Below are 10,749 nucleotides of genomic sequence, written 5' to 3' on the forward strand. Positions count from 1 at the left end.
TCGTGACAGGGCACACACACACACACATAGAGACAATTAAGAGGATACACACACAGATGTTTGTGTGTGTGTATGGCCTTGTCGTGACAGGGCACACACACACACAACAAAGAGGATCCACGCACAATTTCCCTTTTATTGTTCTCAGTGTCAGAGCCCCAGAGTCTTGGTTTGGGTCCAGCTTATCACTGGGTCACCTTGAGCTAAGCCTCACTGTGTTTACTAGATGGACCCCCACGGAATCGACGACCTTCATCGGAGGAGAATACTCCGCTCGGAATTCTTCCTTCCGAGGTTTGTTCCCTTTTCTGTCTTTCTTTCCGTGTCTCGCGGCGTGATTGGATCTCCCTCGGTTTTTCAACGTGAGCTCAGGTTGGATCCGGGGGTGTCGAGTATCTGTCGGCTTTTGTAAAGCCCTTTGTGACGCCGCGTGTTGACACAGGCTGTGCAAATAAAATACGATTGCGTTTGAACTGCTCCGCCCCACGAAGCTCCGCCCCACGAAGCTCCGCCCCACGAAGCTCCGCCCCACGAAGCTCCGCCCCACGAAGCTCCGCCCCACGAAGCTCCGCCCCACGAAGCTTTGGCTGGGCTACCTCAGTTGGCCCGAACACACCCCACCCCACCCACCCCGCCCCCCACCCCAGACAGAACACACCCCACCCACCCCACCCCGCCCCCCACCCCAGACAGAACACACCCCACCCACCCCACCCCGCCCCCCACCCCAGACAGAACACACCCCACCCACCCCACCCCGCCCCCCACCCCAGACAGAACACACCCCACCCACCCCACCCCGCCCCCCACCCCAGACAGAACACACCCCACCCACCCCACCCCGCCCCCCACCCCAGACAGAACACACCCCACCCACCCCACCCCGCCCCCCACCCCAGACAGAACACACCCCACCCACCCCACCCCGCCCCCCACCCCAGACAGAACACACACCAAAACCCATCCGTCACGGCCGCAGACACTCTCGCCACGCCATCCTCACCGCAAAAACAAAACACACACGGCCCATTAAGCCAATAGTCCGAGCTCTAAGGAGAGCTTTGTCCAATCAGACCCGAGCGTATCGGGTGGCTGCGGGGGCCGGGGAAACACGCGAGGCGTCGCGTGGGCACTTACGGTAGCTTGTGTTACATAAAGGTTCATATCTTATGTCCGGGTGGCCAGCGTTTGTCCCTCCGACTGTTGCTGACTGATGGGATCTTGGAGGCAGCGAGAGGCCCTGTCAGTGACGCCTTGGAGAGAGAGTGGGGGGAGGAGGAGAAAGTGCGAGTAGAGGGGAGGGAGAGAGAGAGAGAGAGAGAGAGAGAGAGAGAGAATGAGAGAGAGAGAGAGAGAGAGAGAGAGAGAGAGAGAGAGAGAGAGAGAGAGAGAGAGAGAGAGAGAGAGAGAGAGAGAATGAGAGAGAGAGGGAGGGAGACTTACTGGTCGCTCCCTGTTCTAACCCTAGCCCTCCCTGTTCTAACCCTAGCCCTCCCTGTTCTAACCCTAGCCCTCCCTGTTCTAACCCTAGCCCTCCCTGTTCTAACCCTAGCCCTCCCTGTTCTAACCCGTACCCCTCCCTGTTCTAACCTTAGCCCTCCACAGTATTTACAGTGCTAGTCACCGCTGCTCCAGATGAGGACTGGAGCCTCCATCTGTGGCCCTGCAGCACAGACTCACATCAGCACTGTACTTTGCCCAGTCTCTGCCAGAAGGGGGGGGGGGATATTTATGTGTGACAGGGCCCTCTGGCCTGCTCTCCACATCCATCACCAGGTCGTTCCTCACTCTTGTCCACCCCGCTCAGGGTGAGCCTACCTGGGCCTAGCAGGTGACCTTGTGGAGATGGATGGCTGGCCGGCCCCCGGCGCTCCCTCACCTCACACCCGCGTTCAATTATGGATGTTGTGTAATGCCTGAGAGACGGCGTGTGTGATCTGAGAGGCCTCAGCGGAGTGCGGTGAAAGGAGTTAGCGGCTAGCTGAGTGTTAGCGTAGATTGTGTTGCTGAAAGCACTGGATAAATCACAGACGGTGTGCCATCCAGATAGTCCTTTATCTGTCTCTGTTACGAGATAGCGGTACACAGCATAACACAGAGCAGGCCTGGCAAAGGGGGCGCCAATTAAGGCCCACGCGAATAATTATCCAAGGCCCTCGATCTCTTACAGTGCGCTGAGGTAACTGGTGTAAGGGTAGCAGGGAGGGTCAAATTGCTCAGCACAGAGACAGAGCTAGTGGAAGGATGAGGAGTTAGCATTAGCGAAAAATGTCCTTGTCATCCATTCACATTTCGTCACTGAGCTGAAAATACCCCCTCCATTACAGTGGAGGATGAGGGTGTGTGTGGGGGGGGTGGGGGGGCGGTTCTATCACCGTGACAGGGCCGTGGATGGATGGACGGAGAAGGAGGAAGAGATTATCCACATTTATTACAGTAGAGCAAATTAAAAAGAGGAGGTCATTACTTCTATCTTCCAGGACAGAGGTCCTATATTTAGCTCCTGGCATGATAGATGTCTGCAGTCTCCGGTGGGTCGCCAAGAAGGGGGCGCTCTGGACACCCCCCACCCCTCCTCATCGCTCCCCCCCTGCTCATCAAAAACACAGGGAAATATGGAGTGGTTTATAGCACTCAGCCCACTTAGAAAACAGGGCCATCCCCAGTGTTGTTCAGGCAAGGCAATATTGCGTTTTATGACAATCCCTGTGAGGGAAAACGTTTACGTATTTAGCAACACGCCGAGAACGAGCTGCTCACTGCAAATAATATCGCAAGTAATATCCGCAAAGAATATCTAAAGAAGTTCCAGAGGGTAACTTCTCTTATGAATAAACTTGATTGGTATTTTTTGCTGATGCGGTTCTACAGTTTTCTCCCTATCTAAGAGTATTGTACCGGAGAGAAAATTCACCCTTTGTGTGTATAATCCTCCATTTTCTTCACATTCCCTTAATAATATTGAAACAGTATTTAGTCAGCATGAAGGTTTTGCCACACATCCTATAGCACAGTTACAATTCCCTGACCTTTTAAGGGGAAAAGCAATGATTACGTGTCCTTAAGGACAGGAAGAGGACTCAAAGTTTACTATTAAAGTCCTGTTTGATAGCTTACCAATTACACTCGCAACTTGCTTCAGGCGAAAGCTAAACACTCTGCAGAGGTGCAGAGGGCTGTTGTGTGCAGCTGTTTAGCTCCATGTCTACGTGCGGTCTAGAAAAGGCCCACTCGCTCGTCGTGTGGTATTTCCGGGGGTATTACAGCGAGCCGTTTGAGCAAGGTGAGAGGAGCGTTGCGGGGAGAACGCTAGCCGATGGGCCTGTCTGTTTTACCGACCCTCACCTTTCTGTGCACCTGAGCTCCAACGGGCTACGGACACATTTAGCATGCCTCTCCCCGCACGGATGAGACTGTTCTCATCATACGCACAGCGAATAAGATCCGCACCCCCCCCCCCCTCCGCCCACCCCCTCAAATGATACATGACACTAAATGAGCACCACGGCTGCTAGTGAGAAACTATGACATGAATCATGAAAAAACTAACGAGATCAAAAAGAGAGGCCGAGGGAGAGCGAGTAAAAGAACGGAAGGGAGAATATCTATAAATCACATGAACAACAGCATTTATGATGCCAACATTTACTGCAATTTACAGTAATAAATTAAGACAGTCATGGAGTTTGCATAATGATAAGCGCATATCACATGGACAAATGACACTCAAAGGTCAATCCATAAAATTGAATTGGTACCTTTTAGTTTCTGTATGATTTACACAAAGGACAAGGACTTGCCTCACCCCAATAGTCACTCAACTCACCCCACGATTCCCAGATCATTTCAAATTGTAGTTCTTTATTTCTAGCCCTCTTCTATAATACATTACCCAGGCGTCTGAAGGACTACAAATGAGTGTAATCCATTAGAGGCACCAGGCCTCTTCTTGGGAGAAGAGCGATGAGGATTTTATTTTTACATGAGGGCCACACCGCCGCCCGCCGCGCCACGTATCACATGTCATCCGCCGTGAAAAGAAGGGATGAGAGACGAGGGGCGAAGGAGAGAGAGAGTGGCCGAGCGAGAGCATGGATGAGGATGGGGGGAGGGCGTGCGACTTGGGAGAGGAACAGGAGGGTGGCAGGGGAGGGGGACAGTGCAGGTTTAGGGGGGCTTTCAGCAGGAGTATGGGAGGTGTGTGCAGTCATCATCCTTGGGAGGGCTGGGGGGATGAATACTTGAATGGTTGAAACAAAAACCGACCAATAGGTGAGGCTTGAGGAACTGGGGGGGTCAGGGGTGGTGGTTGTCCCCTATTTAGGACAGGTAAGTCCATTCAAGTTCCTCTGTACAGTCATCGCATCAAACCGACCACACGTCCGATAAACTGTTGTGATTGGTCCGCCACTTCCTACGCCGACCACGCTGCAATGGTTCGTGTCACGATGTGTCACGGTGACTGTTGTCATGGGGAGGACCCCATGATTGACAGGGCGAGAGGTCCGCGTCCGGTCAGTAACCGTGCCTGTCTACGTTACCGACGGTGACGCAGGTCTGGTCACAGAAGCCTCGGGGAGGGAGGAGTTCTAGAGGAGGAACGGTGGTTTGGTTTTTGATTGCATTATGTCCAGACGAGTCACCTGATCACAGTGGGATCGTTAGCACTGACGATGACCTAACCTGGGACACGAGACCAGTTGAGGAGCGGTTAGTTCAAACCCTCTCTCTTTCTCACGTTCCCACTTACGCTTGTCTTTCTCCCTCATAGCCTCACACACTCACCCTTGCTTTAACATCTTCCATTCTTTCTTATCAGCCTTTACTCTTTAACTATTAACAGTCTGTTTAACCAGGCAGTGCCACACACACCCTGGTCCTCATGACTCTCTCCCTAGTCTGTCAGTCTCTCCGACGATTCAGCTGAGAGCGTCTAGATGACCTTGACTTCCTGTCCCCCCCCCCCCCCCTCCCCCCCACCGTCTCCAGCAGCCTGATTGGCAGCTTGCCATCCCGTCGGAGTCTCTGACTGGCAGGTAACCCGGCCCTTCCTCTTTCCGTGATTGGCGGTTTGCGGACCCGAGGCCTCGGCAAATCAGGCGTGTCCCTCAGTCTTGCTCTTCCCCAGGTGTGCTGTCGGCAGAGCCGGCGGAGCGGAGAGGTCTCAAGCTGATTTCGCTTAGAGCCTTGTCTACGCAACGTGTTACCCAATCAGGTTAGGGTACTGGAGCAGAGCACACACTTAGAAAAGAGAGAGGATTCCATTGCGGCTATCTTACTTCATCTGTTTACCCTCTATTCTAGTTTGATTTCCAGATCGACTTTCAGTCGTCTGCAGAACTTTGTGGTGTAGTATTGTGAAAAGGCCGTCCTTAAAGTCTCAACTTCACACCAAACCACCTTTTCAGGTGTTGCCTATGTCAAGGTAGGGGACCTCTTCTTCTGTGTGGAAAATGAAGGTGATGCTCTCCTGTCTGGGTAAACACTGCCATCTAGAGGCCAATCAGGCATATGGCGCATAAACCTTGTTTACAACCCTTGAGCCAGTTGTAACATGTCTGGGAAAATATGAAAGCGGAAAATAGGAACACGGAAATCTGTCGGTACTGTACCTGTGGAGGACTGTAACACGGATGACGTTTTTTTGTTGTCCAACCCGGAAGTTAGCGTCACCATGGTTCCCTCGACATATCATTGTAAATACATTTACATTTAGCAGACGCTCTTATCCAGAGCGACTTACAGTAAGTACGGGGATATTCCCCCCGAGGGAAGTAGGGTGAAGTGCCTTGCCCAAGGACACAACGTCATTTTTGCATGGCCGGGAATCGAACCAGCGACCTTCTGATTACTAGCCCGATTCTCTAACCGCTCAGCCACCTGACTCCCTAAACACATGATGTACAACAGAACACCCCCCCCATTGGACCCAGAATGTGCTGCCTGTGCAAAGCGAATTCACTTGGCAGGCACAAACTTTTCCATAACCTAGGCCAAAGATCTGAGATAATAGATTTGGATATGAGGCCTGGGTAAGGCAAGAGGGTGCTTAGCAAAGAACTCACAGGGGATGGTTGACGGGGTCAAAAAGTATCGGTTTATTGAACGATATATATGTATAAAAATGCATACAAAAACAGAAACTGACTTCGAAATAACATTTGACTTTGAGTGTTAGAATGCATCCTGAAGGAAGCCTGCCATGGCCTTCAGCTCTGGATGGTGAGACCCGCTGTGTGTGTGTGTGTGTGTGTGTGTGTGTGTGTGTGTGTGTGTGTGTGTGAGAGTGTGAGAGTGTGTGTGTGAGAGTGTGTGTGTGTGTGTGTGTGTGTGTGTGTGTGTGTGTGTGTGTGTGTGTCAGAACACATCTCGAAGGCAGTCCTCCATGGCCCGAAGCTCCTGCAGTTCGGGGCAGTGTTCCCCAGAGTGGAGGGAGAGGAGGCGTCTGGCTCTGGGGATGACGGAGAGAGCTGGGGCAGGAGACCCTCTGGTCAGGTGACCCCCAGGACGAAACAGAGGCACAAGAAAGACGCACTAAGCCACCCAAACAAGTACAAATGTCAAACAAACGAATACACCGAAACGACTATTATCTTTACTTTACAGCCTCAGTCGGATATGAACAAAGACAGAGGGATCTTTTCTTCAGGAGAATGAGAGGTGAGCACACACACCCGTTGAAGTGCAGCTGGGCCAGTTTGAAGAGCTGGCGTCCCACTTCGATGCTGTCTTCTCCATACTGGGAACCCACCGCTACCACGCTGCTCTCAAGCTGGGAGGCAGCCCGTCGCCAGTCGCCTACACACACACACACAGACACACACACACACACAGAACAAAGTCACTATTAGACACGCACACACACATGTTCAAGCGCATACCAGTCACTAGACACACCCACACTACACACAAAACACAGACACTGCACCCACCCACCCACCCAGGCACGTACATACACACACACACACACACACACACACACACGCACACGCACACACAAAGGTGAAGAAGTCACTGCACACAAACACACACACACGTCGAACCTCGTCACTACAGACAAACACAAGCGCACGCACACACACAGTTCTCACCCATTGTGGCGTACGCTCGGGCCTTCGCGTCCGCCAGCTGCCCCTGTAGTGGGTGAGTCTCTCCCAGGAACACACCAGACCGAGGCCCCGCCCTCTGTAAAACCCCCAGGGCCTCATCTGAAACAGGGGGAGGGAGACAGGGGGAGAGAGGGGGAGGGAGAGAGGAGGGGGGATAGATGGAGAGAGTGTGAGATAGAACACACATGTTGGAAGATCACCTGGTATACCAACCACTGGTTACATGAAGGAATGCACTGCAAAGCCCGAGAAACCAAACACACCCACGCACACACACACACACCTGGCCTGTCTTCCTCCATGAGTTCCACGGCCTTCTCCAGCCGAGCCTTGACCTCCTTCAGCACGAGGTCCAGCTCCACCCGAGACACACGCTGACCGCAAACACACACACACCACGCTCCGCCGTCCTCAGTGAGCGTCTGAAACACACACACACACACACACACACACACATCCGAGTCATTTCTTGCGAAAAAACAAGTGTATCCACTAGGAAAGCTGATCGTCAATGTGAGCACTCACCTTTAGAGGCTCCTGGCACTTCCCACACTGCAACCCCGTGTCTGACCCCGACCTTTCACCCCTGACCTCTGAATCCTCCTCCAGGCTGCAGGCGTCGCAGGTACACAGGAAGTAGTACTGATCCTGCAGGAGGCGCCGGCGCTCCGACACCTTCATCCTGCTGCTGTGGGGCCCTGCGAGGGACGAGGGAGAGGTCAGCAGGACTACAACAGGAAGACTACAACAGGAAGACTACAACAGGAAGTACATACTGCCACCTACTGACAATTAGAAACGGATACAAAAAAGTGAGAACAAGAGGCTTGCTTGGAAAAGACACAGTCAGAAACAGCCAGTCAGACGGTAATTCAAACAGCCAGTAAACCAGCCAGTCAGACGGTAATTCAAACAGACACTAAAACAGCCAGTCAGACGCCTCCTGACCATAGCAGTGCAGGAACTCTTGTCCCTGGGAGACCTCTCTGGCGGCTCGGACGGTGACGGTGACTCCACAGCCAGCCGTGGCGAGCGCGGCGGAGGACTCTGGTTCTGGAGAAGGCGGGCCGGTCCTGGGTCCGGTGGCGAAGGCCAGGCTGGTGTTGGGACTGCAGGAGTGGTTCAGGACGCTGAGCGTGGGGAACATGGCCGTGGCGATGCGGACTTCACAGGTGGACTGCACCGCTGAGTCACCTGTCAGAGAGAGGCCCGGGGTCAGAGGGTAAGGGTCATTCTGAGGGGGTCACAGTCTTTGACCTTGTGGCTCTCAATGGGGTTTGAATGAAGCGAACGGAAGCATACTGATAGTGGGTCAGATCATCAAATGGCTCGGACTCACCTGTGTTTATGAGCGCGCTCACTGCTTGCGCATTACACCTCAGCTGGAACATATGCCGCAGAACTACACTTCCCAGAAGGCTCAGCTCCGGAGCCCAACCCATTGGCTTTTTCTTGTCCTCCTGACCCTGTGATTGGCTGGTACACTTCCTGCTCTCTGAGGAGTTCCAGGAAGCAGGTGGAGGCCCCGCCCTGCTGAGCTTTAGGAACAGTGTTGCTATGGTGACTGCGTATAGATAGCGCAAGCTGGGTGTGTGGCTACTCAGGTGTGGAAGAAGGTGGTAGACACTCTGGTAGGAGTCGCCATGGTAACAGGTAAACGGATCACCTCCCCCATCTCTGTCAGTTGACGTGCTAGTACTGGACACAGGGTTCTCCCTTCCTGAGATTGGTTTAGAGCCGTTATCCTTGCCTCTTATTGGCTCCCTAGCCACCTGTACGTCCTTAAGTCCCGCCTTCAGGGCCACCCTTAGAGCCAGCTGTGACATCACGCCCAAAGCCCTGAGCTCTGCTCCTATTGGACACTCCCAGCGATGATGCTCCTCCCAGGCTGCTCTCCTGCACCGATAGGAACAGTAGCGGGCGTAGCTGCACCCCTCACAGGGCGCAGGGCTCACGGCCTCACACAGACACCGGTGGCAGTGCCTGTCCTCCGTCCCAAACACGCCCCTTCTCTCCCGCCCTCCCTCTGCCCCCTTCAGTCTCTCCATCCCAGGGATGAGCACACAGCCGTAGGCCCGGTCCTCCAGAATCACATCTCCGGCCGCCTTTCCCTCAGTGGCCACCAGGTGTCGCCCTTTCCCCGGGCTAAAACGCACAGACGAGCCGGGGGAGAGAGAGGACAGGGGCCCAGTACCAGGTAGACACTGGGGCAGGTGAGTTCGCTGCTTCTCTGTACCACCTGCCCCCTCCTCGTCCTGGGGCCCCGGGTCGGCTTTGTGCTGGAGGTGGTTGAGGCACAGCGCACGTCGCTCGTGTAGCTTGTGACGCAGGTGAGCGGGGTAGCCATGCTCCAGCGCCCTGTCGATGTCCTCAAGGCACTCCTAAAGACAGGGGGAAACAAGAAAATGGAACAGGAACTACACACAAACACACAAACACACACACAAGCTTACCTGGTGGTGCTGGAGGTGGAGCAGGGCAGCAGAGCGGTTGGCGAAGCAGAGAGAAAGCTGCTCGGAGCGCTGCGAGGCCAAACACACACCCTGTGGGACAGCACAGAGAAGCAGATGAGTAAGACCACCGTCAACATCAGGTGTGTGAATGCTCGGCTTGAAACACAGGTGTGCACATATTTACATTTACATTTAGTCATTTAGCAGACGCTCTTATCCAGAGCGACTTACAGTAAGTACAGGGACATTCCCCCGAGGCAAGTAGGGTGAAGTGCCTTGCCCAAGGACACAACGTCAGTTGGCATGACCGGGAATCGAACTGGCCACCTTCGGATTACTAGCCCTAACCCTCACCGCTCAGCCACCTGACTCCCCACATATACTCCAGATCGGAGTATAGGGGATAAGTTTAGCTCAGTGGTAGAACAGTTGACTGCAGATGATCACGAGGTTGCAGGTTCAAATTCCCCCTCCTGTTCCCCCATCCCTTACCTGAGAATAGTGCAGGGCAGCAGCATTGTAGTCTCTGGTCTTGAAGCTGGCGTTGCCATTCTCCCTGCACCTGGCTGCACGCTCTGGGTCCTTCTGGACAGGGTAGTCCCTCGACACGCCTGATAGAAAGTTTAAGTCCTCCTGACTGGAAAATATTGAGTCTTGAGAACACTTTGATTTTCTGACACATTAAACTTAATGTTGCAGTGATTTGCAAGTGATAAGATGCCCTTGCATGCTCTAGTTTTGCAAGCATGCTGGCCTGCCAACAAAAGACTATAGATAATGTTAATGTGAACAACCAAACTATTGATCTGCTCTATTCATTCTAGGTCTGGCTAGCTAGAACATGCTAGTTAGCTACTCACTTTATTTGAGACAGGGCAAGCTCAAAAACTTGATCTATCTCCGACAGACTTGAAAACCATTTCGTTTGATCAGGGTCGAGTTGGCTCCACTTCTCTTCAACATGCTTTTGCCACTTTATACATGGCATATCCATTTTGTGATACAGATTGTTATCCAGCTAGCTGCTATAACTCATGTGTACTGTCTGCAGTCCATAGATGTTGGCGCAGCCGTGAACAGGGTACGCGCAGTTCAGGAAGCTGCGTTCTCAGATACTGCAAACATGGAGTAGACATCTTGGCTCAAGAGACACCGAAATCACAATGTAAATGTATCTGTTGAGGCTC

At 53.1% G+C, this 10,749-nt stretch overlaps 1 protein-coding gene across 1 annotated transcript; it reads right to left on the reverse strand.

The window, feature by feature from the left end:
* Nucleotides 1-6,343: 6,343 nt before the first annotated feature.
* On the reverse strand, nucleotides 6,344-10,605 carry smyd4 (SET and MYND domain containing 4). The gene is made up of 10 exons (XM_067229083.1): nucleotides 10,423-10,605; nucleotides 10,055-10,199; nucleotides 9,563-9,652; nucleotides 8,449-9,490; nucleotides 8,058-8,303; nucleotides 7,635-7,807; nucleotides 7,393-7,531; nucleotides 7,092-7,208; nucleotides 6,675-6,798; nucleotides 6,344-6,487 (listed from the first exon to the last, which is right to left on the reverse strand). Exons 1-10 carry the CDS (start codon nucleotides 10,554-10,556, stop codon nucleotides 6,358-6,360), a joined length of 2,340 nt encoding a protein of 779 aa, XP_067085184.1. The 5' UTR covers nucleotides 10,557-10,605; the 3' UTR covers nucleotides 6,344-6,357.
* Between the last annotated feature and the right edge of the window lie 144 nt (nucleotides 10,606-10,749).

The sequence above is a fragment of the Osmerus mordax genome, chromosome 25 (assembly GCF_038355195.1).
Source record: "Osmerus mordax isolate fOsmMor3 chromosome 25, fOsmMor3.pri, whole genome shotgun sequence".
NCBI lineage: Eukaryota > Metazoa > Chordata > Actinopteri > Osmeriformes > Osmeridae > Osmerus > Osmerus mordax.

What these genes read in the sequence shown, in the direction of transcription:
- smyd4 (XM_067229083.1), bottom strand. Translation starts at nt 10,556, where the DNA reads ATGGATATGCCATGTATAAAGTGGCAAAAGCATGTTGAAGAGAAGTGG. An exon ending in AGAGTTCCTGCACTGCTATG is followed by an intron (nt 7,808 to 8,057) that starts GTCAGGAGGCGT and finishes CGTCCCTCGCAG; the next exon opens with GGCCCCACAGCAGCAGGATG. An exon ending in CATGGAGGAAGACAGGCCAG is followed by an intron (nt 7,209 to 7,392) that starts GTGTGTGTGTGT and finishes CCCCTGTTTCAG; the next exon opens with ATGAGGCCCTGGGGGTTTTA.